A 17,298-nucleotide genomic window follows, 5' to 3' on the forward strand; every position below is an offset into this window, starting at 1 on the left:
TGATTAAGCGTGGGCTGCTATAGGGAGCGCCGTGAGATTTCAGGTGATTGCAAGACCCTACACCCTGAACACTCACCAAGTTACACACTGTAAGTAACAGCGTTAACAGAATTGACCTGCTACAATGCCTTGAGAGAGTGAGGTCCATTCCTCCAACACTGTTCTTAAATAACGATACTCTTGCACCCAGGCCAAGCGTTCAACATATATGTGAGAAGACTTAAGCAGAAACTTTTTAATGGATTATCCACAGTATCAAAGCATAACATTTCCATCTTCAGTCATATATAACTCTATTATAGCATGGTTTTGCCACTCCAGGCAAGGGAGTGGGATATTAAGCTGACTAAAGGAAAACCAGCTGAAGTACCATTTTTCTGATGCATTTTCTTTTTTGGCTGCATTCATGAAAAGTGCTAATGCTCTGGAGATGTGTCCAGCACCAAGGTGGTAGCTATTTCTACACTGAGGAAAGGATTAAATGAAAAAATAAGAAGAAAGGCAAAACAAATTTGTTTTTCAAAATATATTTTGTATATTCACGAATTGAAGATTTTTTTCAAAATATTATTTATACAGAGCTCTTGTTACAAAAGCATTTTAGGTCACAGCCTCGAAACACAGTTTTTGAGAAGCATCAGCTGTATGAAAGCTTCCATTTCCCGCGACTGAATGTGTGAATACGTTGCATCCCTTCCAACGGTAACGCTAGTACGGTCTGCATATGGTCTGAGAACGCTGCGACCGCTTATCTCGGCAGTGACATTGGTGTTAAAAGTAGTTTCCAATGTGCTTAAAAAAAATAAATGCATTTGATTAAATGTCGACTGCTATATGGAACCTTAAAAATGGGACTGCTACACCATGAGATTTCAGGTGATGCGCATCGATTGCAAGACTACACCCTGAACACTCGCAGCTTAGTTGCGGCTAATTTATTTGCAGCTAATCCATAGCTGCAACTCCTCTTACCCACATGAGCTCCTCTTTTCCTTTCCTGCTCAACTGACTTAGTGTTTTGTTTTTTTTTTTTTTTATTGTGGATATTTGTTAAAATAAGCAGCATTGTACTATTTGCAATATAATGTTATATATACGCTGCAAAAACCTTTGTATCCTCTGGTTATAGTAATCAAATCATAATGAGCTGTCACATTAACTGAAATTTGGAAAGAAAAAGAGCATGGGGAGTTCATCTTTGCAAGCTCTGTCTCAGTTTAGATACAAAGCCAAAACACAAAGTGTTCCCTCAATGAACTCATTTAGGGCTGAAGTCTGTAAAGCACTGAGCTCTAAGTAGGACCCCGACCTCATTAGGGGCCAAACAGCTTATTCTCTCCAGCCTCCCGTTCAACGCTGAAAAGGTCTGAGTCACAGAATGTTTAAATGTAATAACAGCCTTTGTTTATTTAGAGCATATTTTAAATACTGAAGATTTCCAAATGCTGCTTTACAAAGAAAAAGCAGTTATATACATGGATGACTAATACTATTAGAAAAATTTGTTTGTCCAAAGATTGGTCAGGAATTCAAGTTATGCACTTGATAAAGTGGGTCAGGCATAGTTCACCTGCTCATTTAAACAAAATGTTACACATAGGGGAGAGGGGTGTAATGCACTGAAGTTGTTCAAGAGTAAGATGAAGAAACGTTTTAAACCGTAACCTATATTCAAACATCACCTAACACATTTAACAAGCACTGATTATTCTCCACCTTTGATTCTATATACAACCTGCCACCACCAATTACTCATCCCACAGCTCGATAAACACTGAACGTTATTCAGAATCTGTGCTTTAAAGACAAAAAGTACAGGATCAGTATCTTCCACTGTCAGCGTTAGCCATTTTTCAAGGATGCAACCCAGCCAGATCTGAGAGATGTAAAGTAAGAGCACCATGATTTCCATTTTCTCATAAACAAAGTCATGCCATTACCTGTGAGTGACCTGGGTTCCCCGTAAACTGGACATCGTTTCCTCCAAGTTCTGTCGAAGATCGGCAATGTTTTTCACAGTTCGTAACCGCCGAGTTTCTGGATCCTCTCCTACAGGGAAAATCAACCATGAGAAAGGATAAGGCGGGAAACAGCACAGAACTGAGCTGTTACCTCTGCCTGAATCTGACTCAAACGCATTTTTTTCCTGACTTTCTGTTATTTAACACTCTAAACTGATTACGACGGAGATACCATTCCCCTATGGCAGGCACTTGCCGTTGCCGCAGCCGGACTGAGAACGAGCTCTGCACTGTTAACTTTATTTCACAGACTGCCTTTGCACCAGATGTTTCTGTATTGTCATTTCCCTATATGACCCAATTTAAATTCTGGTTAACTTTCAACCTCATTAGAAGACACACTCCATCAATACCACCCTTTCCATCTCATATATCGACACAATTAACATCAACCCGACACAGCCAATTTCTCCAACGCTGTATTTTCACTAGATCTTCTTTTTACCATTTTAAATAGATCTCATTCGACAACAGCAGCTTTCCAATAAACTAAATTGTGTTGACTGGGTGCTCCATGCTGAGTGATATTTTAGGTAAAATAGCAGAAGTTTTTGCTTGTCAACATCACAACACAGTTACCGTTACTTAAATGTGCTACGTGACACGAAGTTGGGGGATGACCTTTAGTTTCCCTGGCATTTCGAAATCCTGTTCTTTAAGTACTCTGTTCTGGAACACATTTATGTCCTGTTCTTTAACTCTAAAAGTAGAGTTTATATAGATAAAAAAAGTCCTCCCAGTGCCTCAGCATAATTTATTTTCTAAAAAGAAATAATTTAATTAGCACCTCAGCATAATTTATGTACTTGCCTTCAGCTGTCCATTAAGAAATGCTTTGGTTGCTAACTCAGCTGAGCTTTATATGATTAAACCTTCTACGAGGTTGAAGAGGAGTGAATTTCTAGTAGGGCCAACATATTCTTTGTAAGCTGAATGCTGAAACAGAAAACCTCCAAAAAGCCATCACAAAGCTTCTGTTGGGCACAGAAGGAAACGATTTCATTCTAAAGGGTTTACAACTCATGACAAAAGGAAATACTACAGCAAATTTAAAACTTTTCAAATTTTGTATCTGCCTCCTCTGCGCAGGTAATGCATTCTCAAGCTGGCAGGATACTGTTCATCCATATGACTGCTAGTTTAAATGGCTATCTATATATTACGCAAATCAGAAGCGTTAAGGACCAGATAAATAAGCTGTTGTTGGAACTTTCCACATTCTTTGCTTCAAACTTCACGTTTCTGAAAGATGCCAGGTTGGTGGCACAGAAAACCCAAGCCACATACTCTTGCCTGCAAAGCAGCAGTAGCACAAACTACTGGCCAAAGTGCTGGGGCCCCGACTACGGGGGAACTATCTAGGGAGGGGAAGATAGTAATTAATGTTTATACAATCATTAGCCCTTCTGAGACAAACAACAATGGCTAAGGTAGTGTCCATGTTAGCAATTTTTTATTAATGGGTCTCTACTCCCTGGGAAATAATCTCCCCGAGATACAATTCACTTCGGCCAAACGGTCAAACAGTTATGATCTGGCTGGACTGGAAATAGCCGCCTAACAAGGCTAATTCCTTTAGCCAACGGGTCTCTGGGACAGAAAACATTTTCTACACTCGTGGATCTACAAATGTTTGCAGTAAAGAACATAAAATATTTATAGACCTTTAGCCTAACAAAGGTCGCAGTGCTCTTTTACAGATCATTTGTCTCACAGGTACCGAGGCAAACGGTAGGTAACTTCTTAAGAAAACATACATGAGACAAGCTAGACCAATTTCTGTTGAGATCACTCTTATGCCTAAATTGATACCAAATTTTCACTTGGATGACATTCAATTGCTTAAATTATAAGCATACTTAAAAGACAGACATTGCATAGTGCCACTAGAACTTAATTATTAAATCACTTAGCTCTTCATGAACAGGTAGTATCATTAAACTATTCAGCTTCCAGTTTTCTCTACCTGTGCGCTCTTTTGTTTTATATGTGTTTTTCAATTAAAAGCATCGATACCTGCTATGTAGGGAGGGAAGAAATCTGTCCCTTATTTCTTCTCATTTATGTGGGTTGAGGGACCATTTTGTTTTGTTTGCTCCTTTTCCCCTAAGACCACTTTATGGACTGCTGCTGCCTGAGGGGTTTGGCTGCACACAGCTGGGTTTTGCATCTCCATTGTTTGAGGCCGTCAGCTGTCTTCCATTTTTGGATCCTCAAACTTACATATTCTACTGGAATAATGGTTTGTATTTACATAACATCTGTCATTAAAGACTAAAGACCTTTTGTGATCTATGAACACTTCTCAGTTTACAGGCTGAAATACATCCAGGCTAGGCAATACGACGATTAAGAGGTAATACTGAAAAAGTTTAAGCAGCTGGACACTCTGCGTTTCTTACTTCGAACTGGCTCTCATATTTAAATATGAACCCAAAAACGTTCTCAAGGATTTTATCCCTCGTGCCATTTATTTGCCTTTTAAATATTTAATCCACCTATACATAGACCATACACACAGATACGCTCATTTATGCATTCCTGCAGCCCTTTTCCTACCCAATGACTCTGCCTCTTGCCTTTGCCATCAATACACGTGCACACAGGTATAAACGCAGCATTGACAGAATTTGTAATGCGGTATGAAATTAATCCAATTGTGTAACTTTTAGCCACATGATTTTTCCAAGCAGGACTATCAGTTTCGAAACTCGCATTAAGCTGCAAGACACCAAGACTAAGTAGATGAAAAAAACCTGAGGTATTCTACTGACGAGATATACTGCAACAGCATGCAGTAAGCAAAGTCACAGACGTTGCTGAAATTGGAATAGGAAGAGACTTGACTGTGACTTTAAAAACACAGTTTAGATCTTTAGTACAATATGGTTGCTAAAAATTGCTTTGTTATATTGATAAGCTTAAAAATTATTGCTAATTATCATACACTTCTTACAGTAGCAGGAATTCTAGATAAACATATAAAGTCCTTTCTAATATAGACTGCTAGTATTCTGATTACAATCAGTTTCAGCTTCTGCGTGCTGGACATAGTAAACTGTAGTTGGATTTTGGTCTCCTATTGCTGCAAAGATCACTTCTCAAATTGATCAGATTCACATGAGTGAATACGGAGCTTCCTCCAAACCTATAAATGAACCAAAACACCATGGAAAATAACTTAATCTCTTCTGTAAGCTCTGAAGCAAACTTTTAAGAAGTAAAAAATAAATATCAAACGCTTGGGAACACTTAGGATCCTTACAATAGCTTAATCCTAAAAGATGCTGCACATCTCCTAGAAAAACATTAAGTACCCAGCACTCCTAACGATTTCAAGAAATTGGGGGGGCACGCCGTTGCGCAGAACTTGAGCATCTAGTATTCAGATTATTGACACCTGGCTTCCATTGCTGAAGAGCTGAAAGAAATACCGTAAGTAATAAGAACTAAAGCATTAGGAATAAAACCAAATTAAATCCCCCCCTAAAGAGGGAGCTCCTGACTTCAAACTTGCTTTAGCCCATCCTTACTTAACCAGACCACAGTCAGTAGGTCACGCTGCAAGACATACCTGAGAGGTCTTCGAGAGCAGGCTGTCCAGTTTTGACATAAAGAGCAGAATCCATGCTGACCCCTCCTGTGCTGGCCTCAGCTGTTACATTCCCTTCATTGTCTGTCTGTGATCTGGAAGGCAAAACAAAATAGAGATGTGCAGTCACTCGCCATCAAAAGTATCTCAAGTATAACAACTAGACAACTGCACCTGCTGTCAGCCACTCTGTCCCTCTCTCCAGAATAGACCAGCAGACTGATTTTACATAATTCATTACTCCCATGTCGAATTATGTCAGAGAAATGGAAACAAGCACTCAGCTGTAAAAAATAAAAAATTCATAGTCAAAAATAGGCTTCAGACAGGGTCTTAAGACACTTGGGTTTCCAGCTACGTTGTAATTATCAATAACATCAGTTATGGCTAGTCTGATTCTCTCTAATGAAGTCTGTATTGGATGAATGTAAAACAGGTATTACGTGATGGCATGTTATGCTCCTGCTACTTTCCCCTCAATAACTACTAATGTCTCTCATTTGTATTTTAAAATGAATGACTGGGTAAAACCAACTTCAAACTCCAATTTATTGTCTGACACTGTGGCTGTCAGGTAATGAAAGGTGATGTTGTAAGAATCTATTGTCAGATTTGAGTAACATTTCTTGACTCATTTCATTTTATTACTTGCACTATGTTTTGCCCGTAGAGCCACATCAACAAGCGGCTGGAAGTTTTCCTGACCAAAGGGTAAGTGCTGTACAGAAGTGAAGACACAGCAGGGAATTACTATTGCAATATTCTTAAATTCAGTTGACCCTATGTGAAATGTAGAACAGTTTCTCATGTCTTCTAAAAAAAACCCCAACAAACAAAAAGTAAGTCTACAGGCAGCTGAAAAGTTTAGAATAAAGTAACCTTAACTGATAGCAGAAAAAACCTGAAACTACTCCTGCAATGCATTAACAAGTGCATTCTGCAGATTCAAAAAGTGTCTGGATAGTAAATTTATAATAATGCTCTATGTTTTTGCCTTGCAAATCAATACAATTTAACTTTTCTCTTTCCTTTCAAAGCCAGCAAGATTACACAGTTTGGCCGTTCTTCCTCCAATGATGGAAAGTAAACATTATTTTTTCATTTTCTCAGCATTTTCTCCAGCTGCCAATAGGTAGTTTCCTTACTGTTTTTTGTAAAAAGTCAAATACATACTGCCTAGAGTTCACCAGTATGTTTAGATTACAGAAAATGTATGGATTGCATCTGCTTTTACACTTTAGATGATGATATCTATGTTCAAACTAAGATGAACACCAAGTAGAGCGCTTTTTACTTTATCTTTTGACAGGACACTGTAGTAATAAATGTAACAACCCAAAGCATCATGAACACATTTTTGGAGGTTATGAGGGATAAGCAATAAAGCAATCAGTTTGCAATCACAATTTTCTACTTAATTATGGATTAAAATAGTACAAACTGCACACTGGCAACTTTTAACTAGAAACAAACCTCCGAAAATCCCACCTTCAGTAGATCCCACCTTCAGCCAAAGATGCAACAATAATGCTGATGTACGTAGATGAATGCAAGAGCAAGGGAAATCAAGAACATGTACTATTAACCCAAGTTTTAGTCAGATGAATTTTTCCCAGTTGGTTCCTTCTCATGTGACCTCATCCCAGAAGGACACTTGGCATTTTATTCCATACACACAGGGAGAACACTCAAGGGGTCAGAAGACTCAAGGGTCGCTCTTCCTATTTTGCATTCCTACATAGGCCTTTGGCATCCCTCTCCTTCAGGTTGACTCCATTTACATTCACTTTTATTTAAAAAATGTGGCCAACCACTTCTTACACTACATCTGCCAAGAGATCAAAGGTAAAAATGCGTATAGTGGAACTGAAAAAATGATGGGAAAGGGCGACAAAGATGATCAAAGCTTATGAACAGCATCTCTACAAGTGAAACCTAAGCAGGCTACGACACCTTAGCCTAGAAAAGACACATCTTAAGGGAGGGAAGGATATGACAGAGATCTCAAATCATGAGCAGGAAGAAGATGATGAAGACAGAACAACCGCTTGCGTTCTCTTCCTATGAAAGAATTAAGCGGTGTCAAAGAAAACTAGGAGATGGCCGTCAAAGCCAAAAATCCCACCATCTGACTGAGGAATTTCTTGCATCACGGTCAGGCTCAGGAGCATGTCCTTGGGAAGCTTTGTTATCGATTTCCCTCTCCTTACTCTTCCCTACATATCCTCTACTGCCATTGTCAAACAGAAGATGCTGGACTAGATGGAGGTTAGTTGAGACCCCACATGGCTACTCTTTGGCTTATCTCATTCAGGGTTAACGCACAGAACGGCAGACTTTGTGCCTGGCCTTACCTATACTAAGGGATTTTTAGTTTTATTTTATTTTTTTAAGATTTTCCATTACCGCTTATAGCGAGGCAGCTCCACTGCTGTTAGCCACACTGAAGAGAATGAGCGTATCTATGTCGTAAGTCGGCACCGCTACAACTTTTAAAGCTACGATGCACAAACCAAACCTAATCCACACGGTACAAAAACGGGCGAGAGCAGCACCTGGTCAAGAAGGTGCTAGCATTCTCATCTTAACTGTTAGCAGCGTCGGGTACAAGAACTACCCACCCTCCTATCTACCGCGACTTCGTACACATCTTCGCCTGACGGCCTTCATCAACAGTTTTTGTGTAAATGTATAAACTGTCTACTCTCTTAAAGCAAGAAACTTTTACGTGACGTGGCATTCACCTCGCTGCCTCACCCCGCTGAAGGAGCGTCCAAAATGAAGCTTCCTATCTAAGCGTCAAGTTCAAAACAGCCCGTTGGAGAAGTTCACCGTACCTGTACATGAAGGGAGCTACCGTGGCGGTGTTCGGGTGGCTGTATTGCTGTTGGGGATGAGGTAGCTGAACACTCACAGTATTGCTCCCTGTGGTGTGTGTCGTGGCGGCAGGTCCGTTGACAGCTTGGCTGCTGCTGCTGCTGTTGAGGCCTCCTACGCCTTTTCCTTCTGAAGAGGCCAGGCTGGACGAGGAGCTGGAATGCCTGCTGTCCAGCTGAGACTTCTGATGAGAGAGCCCCGAGCCGGCTTTCCCGCTGCGGCTTCTCTCGCCTTCCTTTGCAGGAATGGGGGCACTTGAGGATTTCCCTGTGGTGTTTTTCATTCCTGGTTTTGGTATTCCACTGTGCGAAGGGGCAGAGGCCTCCTTCTTGGCACTATTCAGCTTTCCTCCTTTAGGGATAAAGCTTGCGATCTTGGAGGACTTTTTTGGCATCTCTGTTGTTGCTAGTGCTGTCTGTTCTTCTTTTGGTTCCTCTTTCAGGTCCAGCTTTTCAGTGATAGATGTTCTCTTCGCGATGTCTTTGCTTTTATCCTTTTCTTTCTCCTTCTGTTTCTCTTTATCCTTCTCATTACCCTTTGGAGAACTTTTCTTATTCGTTAGTGCCCGGCTAAAAGTCCTTTGTGCAATTCCCTTGAGTGCAATTTTGGGACTACTGGACATCGATCCCGGATTGTTCACATTCTGATTCGCGGTATCAATCTCTTCGCTCTCCTCAAAGCTGAGAAGCGTCTCCAGCTTTTCACAACTGTTGTCCCGAGACCCCGGACACTCAAGCGTTGTCCCTCCTGCTTTGGAGCCTCCTTTGCTATTGAAGAGTTTTAATTTTTCAAGCATGGATTTTTGACTGTTGGGAGTTGTTTTGGCGATTTCCGAGGGTGGCTTTGGAGGCTCCGATATAGGCTGCTTTACAGATAACATGGAAGACGTAGCTGTGTGCTTAGCACTAAGAGATTTGCTGCGCCAAGGTTTAATAGCAGAGCTGGGCTGAGGGATGGCTGATGAGTTATTGCAACTAACGGTACTGCTGCAGCTTTGAACTGAGGATGAGACATTTTCATTCATTCCTGTGGGCTGGGAGGCTGTACTGTCCGTGGGCTCTGGAAAAAAAAAACAACAACAACAAAAAAAAACAAACCCAGAAAACCAACACAGTAGTACCTGATATTATAGCTAGTCCGAGATTCTTTCTGTAATGAAACATAAGGAACTTCACACTAATAACATTAAAAAGATAGGCACATATTAGTATTTTCAACATCAGTATCACTGAAAGAAAATAAAAGCCAGTTTTCTTTTCCTACCCAGCAGAACAGCAACGAGCTTCTACTATGTAATTTACATTAACTTGCCGTTTCAAGAAAAAGAAAAGAATCTCCTCCAATTCAAACCAAAATGTGTTTTGCAATGTGTTCTCCCTTATTAAGTTCATAATACTTTTTCACTAGCAAAAACACAGCACTATTTTCTAACTAAGGGTTCCCTCTGCTTTTGGCAAAATACTTGCTGTCCAAGTTCAATTCTTAGAAAAACCTCAAATGTATAAAAAAAAAATGTAGGGGTAAGGAAAAAATTAAAACTGAAGTCCTTTCAGTTATTGGGGTTGTGTGTGAGATCTTCATATACAAAAGGTAGAAGAAAACTCCATGTACAAAAATAAAACCAATTGTGTCCTTATGCAATGAACCTAAATTAAGCATTACCGCATATCTTAATCCAGCTGTAAGAGCAACTAGTGGCAGTAACTATACAGCCGCCCCCCCCCCCCCCCCCCCCCCAAAGAACGCAAATCTTTTATTTATTTAGTTCCTTCTAATGTTATTCGTTCTTGTTAAGAAATTAGTTCAGAGCTTAAAGAGAGCTTGAAAAATCACACTCACCTACCAGTGGCCACTTCTCCTCTGAAGTTTCTCTTTGCAGAGTTTCCTTTCTGGAGACGTTACTCTCTCAATTATCACAAATATGTTTTCTGTTAAACTGCTCATGTTTCCAATTAACTTTTGTCATCTATGTCTGTTCGCCTGCCCAGCAGCCTGCTGGGGATTAACGGCTCTTACCTATATTTCCCTGCCCTCTAGCAATAAAGTAAACTGTGTATAGAGCTGCATTTTTTTAATTCAAAAATCAACAGCGGTTGAGAGCGTGCGTTTTCGGCAGCAGGAGCAGCCCTGTGAATTCAGCCCTGTAAATCATGAGCCGCTGCAACCACACAGGGACTGTTTTCCTTCACTTTCAGCTGCTCAGGGAAGATACGGCTCTGTTAACTTCCCTCCTCTGATCCAAACCAGATCTACTAAAGATTTAAAGCACATACATCTTCCTGACTTAGCGTAGAATCGGGTTTCTAAGAGTATTAGAGACTCCTTAATAACAAACTCAGTCATTTCACGTGGTTACGGACAAAATGGGATAGCAAGAATTAATGATACTTTTAAAAGTATTACCGAAGTCAGGAGATTTCCAGGACTCTGTTATTAACCAATAACTATTATGCTGGCCGGTTTTGCCAGTTCTTTTCCTACGGCAAACTACCCAGATGGGCTGGAAGGAAGCAAGAGCTGGATTAGAGACACAGAAAGGAATCGTACTTCTTTTAAGCTAGTGCCAGTCTGCTGACTTCCAGGGCATTACTCCCATTTTACTCTAGTCCAGAAGGAAAATCAAGCCACCAAATGTCCCAAACACCAATGCCGCCTGGTCCTCTAGTTGCTCTGTTCAAGCCTGCTAAATTCAATCTGATGGGTTAAGGAGGAGTGAAGAAGCGATAGCGTAGGAGTCGCAGTGACTCCCAGCGGAAGGGGGAGCAGTGACCCACCACCACAGCACCCTGCCTGCAGACAGCAGAGAGGAACGAAGGTCACAACTACTTCAGAAGCTGCTGGAAACGTTACTCCCTCTGCTTTCAAAAGCTCTGCACCATTGCTTTTTCCTTCACGCCTCTTCCCATACACCGCTGCTTTGTTATTATTTTTATTTCCTGTAGCCCTCCTACCCATCAAAATCTACTTCCCGTTGCAACACTGCACCATGCTCCTTTTGTAAACTCAGAACAAGCAAGCCTTTGTCTCAGCCTACCTTCCACAGAAGACGCCCAACAATGTAATGAAAGCTTCACGAAAATCCCAATTGTGCATCATTTACGATTAATCTGTATAGCTTCCTTTAAAAAAAAAACCAAAATTGCCCATCTCAATATCGGGATACTTCTACAGAAACCGGAGATTCACGGTACTTTCAACCCTAAGTTCCTAATCCAAACGCATTCTGGCCTAATCACGCTAAACAGATCTCAACACAAAGGGTACCCATGCCCATAAGTCATCAGAACTGCCCGTGTGTGATTCATGAACATGGCTAGGATGAATTTACAACTGGGTCCAGGGATGAACCTAACGTACTAATCGATATGGGCAGGGAACCCTTTACTTCCTCAGAAAAACCAAGTTGCAAGGAGTAACGGGACCGCGACAATATAAGGGTGACAAAATGGAAAATTACTGGTACGGGATGCAGCTACAAAGCAGAAGAGCTGGTTGCGCACTCGGTTAGTACAACATATGCAGCAACATACACCCAGCTCCGGGTGAAACGGCGTTCACTCTGAGCACGCGGCCAACGGAGCAGACTTGGAAAAGAAATCTGCGTTCTTCTCAAACAGGTTCCTAAGGACAGTTTGAAAAAAATACAGGCAACGTGCGTATCGGTACGAACAAAGCCGTCCTGCATTCGGCAGAACTCGGAGCCTACGCAGAGCCCTCGCGTGAGCTGCGACCCGCGGGCCGAGGCACGCGCCAGAGACAAGAGTTACCCGAGGACCGGGCTGTGGTCCATAACCTCGCCGTAAATTCTGCCTCCATCGCGCTGAGCTAGCTGTTAACACACTGCAGGTCAGCTGTGGGAGCGGAAACGGGAGGCAACCCACACCAAAACAGGGCTCCTACCAGCTCTACAATGTTTTCCTGGTAGTGAATAGGGAGTGTTGGTTCATTTGGGACGTCAACTTCACCCTAACAGCCCGGGTGAGTGCTCCAGTCCACGGACTTTTGGGGAAAAGGCTTTGCTTGGATCAAGTGAAATGGCTTGCTCTCCAAATCCAAAAGCATTGTTCAAAATTTATTTCCCAACAAAATCCAGAACTTTTTCATTTCTCCTTTCTTTGAATGTTTTCAGGATTTTTTAATTTTTTTTTTTTTTTCTTAATTGTTTGGTCACGGAACAAAACACACTTTTTTCAGTTTGTTTGTTTTTAAACACAGCGTTCGCTTTGTCCCCCACTCTCCCACATACACCCTCCCGTTTGGAACTTAATTGTGCTTCTGTTGCCAGTGGTGTAGGATGAGTACAATGTAACTCCATTTACAGAGTTGCTCCTCGTTTACAGGTATGTTAGAGAAATCAGAATTAGGACAACAATACTATGACTGTAACATTTTAAAAAATGAATATATTGGGAAGCTAATTAATTTTCAGAGTCTCTACCTAACATTTTCCAGGAAGTGAATTCTGTGAACGTTGGATGCTACACATCCGAAATGAGTGAAAAATATTTAAAAACTCTTAAATATACATGTTAAGCAGCTACACTTTGTGAAAGGACAGAAGATATTTTCTTACATGAGTGCAATGGATTTTGATTCACACTCGGGTCAAATACAGTGAAACTGGAAATTCAAAGTCCTCAAATTTGTTGTTACATTGCACCACGCAAAATTAAGAAAAGAAATAAAAGGTTCACTGTAAAACACGCTCATGAAAGATGTCCTCAGCTTAAGAAAACCTCAGACTTCAGATTCTCCTCTTTTCTTACAAACAAGTCTGCTGGCTCTTTTACTCCTCAGACCAATCTTGGTAAACGAAAGGGGTTCTGCTGCCAGAATGTAGATTCAAATGCTAGGTTTCCTAATGAAGCAGTAACATCAATACGTGGATAACACATCAGCATGCAAAGGGGAAAGTTTTATTCAGCATAGCATAGGCCCTTCTTTCATGAAAAGGAGAGCAGGTTTCATGCATCCGATTAATAAGCTTATTATTTCCCATGTGTTCCTTTGTGAGGGAGATATTTTCTTTCTTCAGCAACCTCCATTAACTAAAACTGACCATAAAAGAAATGTTTTCAAACCCAAGCTACAGTCTACAATAAATAATGATCGCTTTCCTCTTTTCAAAGTCAAATCTTGGCCTGAAATCTATTTTGTTCGTAGCGTTCCTGTTAAAAAAGATGTTGGTGGTCTAGTTCCAATGCCAATACGCACTGTAGCATGGGTAAATCTGATTTCAGCTGCTCCTGCAAAGTCTTAACTGCATCTGCAAACCTACCCATTTGTGATGAAAAAAAAAGAGTCTGAAGGCTTATGATTTAATTCTTCCACTGAAGTCTTTGAGAGCTTACGTTATAATAAGGTCAGGAGAAAATATATGCAATTTCCCATCATTTGTCATGTTCACTCTAAGCAAGCGGACTTTGATTTGCTATAACTGAAAACTTTCAAAAACAATCATTATAAGCATGAAAGGCAACACAAAGACAAAGGATGTTCTCATAGTTACTTCTCCTTAGAAGGGTCAAGAACTTAACAGCATTTTTATTCATTTTAGAATGAACAAGCTGTCATTTTTTATTTCACAGCTATGGGAAAAATAAGAAGTTCTCATGAAGAGGGATATCTTTTAGTCCAGCCCACAGATTAGATAACCAAGTTTAAAGCAAATCCACAACCAAATTCTAATTTAGGAAGTAAAAGCAGATCTGCTCTATGACATTATAGTGTCAGAACTGCAGAAACCACTGTGGCAGTTTCATCATTTCCCATCTAGAGGAATAACTGGTGAGTCTTGACCCTTCCTATCCACCCACCAGCAGACTCTTTCAAAGCACTACAAATAAGAGTCCTACTGGTTTGGGTTTGTGACCACGACACCTACAGAGGAAAGCTTTTTAGCCGAGCTATTCTCTTCTTCAGTAATGACTTAACACGCTCAGCAAACCCCTCAAGTATGGGAATGCCTGCATTTCTGCCAGGAGCTAACTACAAAAATCACAATCTTTCCATAACCCAAACCACGAGCAGGTGGAGCAGAACATTCCCAACAAGAGCAACCTGGCACGCAGCCCTTCCTCAAAATAAGCACAACTCTTCTAGCCCCCAGAAGTTTGTATTTCAATTGTAACACTGTTGACCGGAGAGAACTACGCCTGAGTGGAAGGGACTGGCTCAGGGTGGGCAAGAGGCACGGCGTCCACCCGCAGAATGACTGAAGCTTCGTGTTGTCTCTTCTACTCTGGACCACAACAAAAAGCACCAAAAACGTTTTCTTAAAGCAGAGATTGCCAGATAGGGAAATTCTGCATAACCTGAGAAAAACCCGGAGAGGAAACTTTTTGCTTTGCCGAGAACAAAAACTTCACCAAGCTGAGCAGAATTGGCTCCTTCAGCTTTTGTCCACTGGCTTTCCCTTTAGGGGTGATTTAATTTACTGTAACACGAGACAAAAATTACCTTTACTCCTTGGTATTTTTCTTTCCTTCCATCATATCTACTTCTTCAATCCCAGTATTGTAAACTTTGTAGCTTCAATAGCAGTTCCGTGTATTCACAGAAATGCGTTGTACCTCTGCAAACCTGCACTGAAGCCCGTGGATATGTCAGTAACTCAACTTCCACATTGCTGTAAAGTCGCCTTCGTTCACACGGAGCTCCAGGACGTGAAACAACAGTTCTGCTGTTGACTGGTTTACGTCGCCAAGACTCAGCATTTTTGCTGAGGTGAAGGGAAATAGAACTGGAGCACAGGCGATCCTTTTCTCATTGTCTTGACATAACTGACTAAGACACTTGAATTCCTTGTTGTTTTTGTTTAGTTACTGTAAAATTCAGAATGCTGTCCACATGACTGCCTAAGAAAGAGGTTGGAGGGACCTCTATCGACCACATACCGGTTAGATGATCATATAAATAATGAAACCAAGTTTACTGTGCCATTCAAAACAAGTCGCACTCTCCATTTAATACTAGACAATGTACCATTCTTGTTCATTGCTCTCCATTTTCTTCTCATTATTTGTACAATCAAATCCCCCAAGATTTCTCATAACAGAGTTATTCAAAAGCATTAATGAATTCCAGGCAGGGAGCTGTTAGGGAGTCTTTCATTAGATTTTATACATAGCCGGAGTGGACAATACGTACACTTAGCAGCCTTGATCTGACACATCTCTCCTACAGGCAGGTTATATGAAAGAGCCCATACACATGTAAGCGGTCTGAGAACTGCACTTCGGGAATATTGTCCATTGGCCTCTTTTGACTATTAGTAGTGGCTCCAATCGGGGCTTGGAATGGCCACGGAGGTGGAAATGGAGGCAGATTTTTAACAGAGAAGGGACAGGCAATAGGAAAAAATATCTGAGAAAACTCCCACTGATCAGTCAATATGCCAAGCTAAACTACATTTTAACTCAGAAACGTCTTACTCTGCTCAGTGAGAAGTCATACAACTGCCCAGCTGTACACAGTGAAGTGGCGAATACCAATGCACTCCCAAACATGGATATTTAATGTTTAAACAGCAGAGTCGAACCAAACCATACAGAAATACCAACACTTTACCATCATCTATATTTACACCTATGCATGAACATACATAGATATGCAGAAATCTATTACATTTTTATATCAAAACCAGCTGACAGACACATACTACTGTTCATACTGGGGTCTTCTTCAGTTCCTCTCTCTGGTCAATGAAACTACTCTACAATCTGTAGCGGCAGATCTTTCAAACCAGGCCAACACAGGTAACGATCTACAACGGTAACGAAGGGTTGGGCCACAGCTTTATGCTCATCAGCCACTTCAGAGGCAAAAGGCTCAGCAGAGAAGCCACCCAGAGAGGCTGGACAATGCTCTTACCCAGGGAAAGGAGGTTTCTACAGATGTGGTAGAAACATGCTGGCACTTACAGAAGTCTGGGATGTAGCACCACTGCCGTTTGCTTTCCTATGATTTAATAGTGAACTTTCGTTTCCATGGCTGTTCGTCTGGCACAATTCACTCAGCAATAAATTTACAAGACATTGTAAATATTTATTTTAAAAGGAAACATCTAGGAACTGTAAAGGCCATGAAACGCTGAGCCAGGTCTTCAGCTGGTATAAATTAACATGGTTCCTCTGTCTCCAGTGCAGCTATGCCGATGTACACTGGGCAAGAAGCTGCTTCTCAAGGTCACACTTTACTCCAAAGCTCAGGATTTTTATCCTCACGAACCGTATAGTTAGGAACGCGTCATTTGCCATTTTTTTTAGTTGTTTGTTTGTTTGTTTTTTCCAAAACATTATTTAAATACATTTTTGGCTTGTTTTAGATGTTCCTAAAGCTTACACCAACTACGGCAAAGTTCTGTGGTCTTGTAAAGCTCCGCTTCAGCCACGATTAAGCCTTCAGCCAGCCTTTGTTTAGGTAAAAGAGGACATATTTTTAAATGCCAAATTCAGCCAGTTGAACAGTTGTAAAATTAAGCACAAATATGATTTACTGCATACTTGTATCTTGTCCTATAAATGTGCCATGCTGCTTGTTGTATTCTGACAGTTTTTAAGCTGTTTTATGGGCACATACCCAACATGAATACGTTGCTAAAGATTCACTAAGACGAGCCAATCTTTCAAAAAATGTATTTGATTAGAAAAGTGGAAGGATGCAAGCAATACCCCAGCATCTCTCTCTCTCTCTCAATTGCCCGAAGATGAGTATTTTGTTTGATGCTAATGACGTTCATGAGGGTCATCTTATGACATAAGCCAGTAACTTTATGTCTGGGGAATGTAGAGGCATTAATACATTTGG

At 40.9% G+C, this 17,298-nt stretch overlaps 1 protein-coding gene across 10 annotated transcripts in view; it reads right to left on the minus strand.

Moving 5' to 3' along the window:
• NAV2 (neuron navigator 2) overlaps positions 1–17,298 on the minus strand; it is a 431,305-nt gene that overhangs the window by 104,191 nt on the left and 309,816 nt on the right. For 9 of the 10 annotated variants that reach the window (XM_030038642.1, XM_030038644.1, XM_030038641.1 and 6 more), the window contains 3 exons: positions 8,451–9,549; positions 5,596–5,708; positions 1,941–2,049 (listed from right to left, as the gene is read on the minus strand). In XM_030038642.1, the coding sequence (XP_029894502.1) occupies positions 1,941–2,049; positions 5,596–5,708; positions 8,451–9,549 (1,321 nt within the window). Of the gene's footprint in view, positions 1–1,940; positions 2,050–5,595; positions 5,709–8,450; positions 9,550–14,949; positions 15,126–17,298 lie in introns of those variants that run through there. The other variant, XM_030038643.1, reaches the window with a different exon arrangement.

This window comes from Aquila chrysaetos, chromosome 16 (assembly GCF_900496995.4).
Source record: "Aquila chrysaetos chrysaetos chromosome 16, bAquChr1.4, whole genome shotgun sequence".
Classification (NCBI taxonomy): Eukaryota; Metazoa; Chordata; class Aves; order Accipitriformes; family Accipitridae; genus Aquila; species Aquila chrysaetos.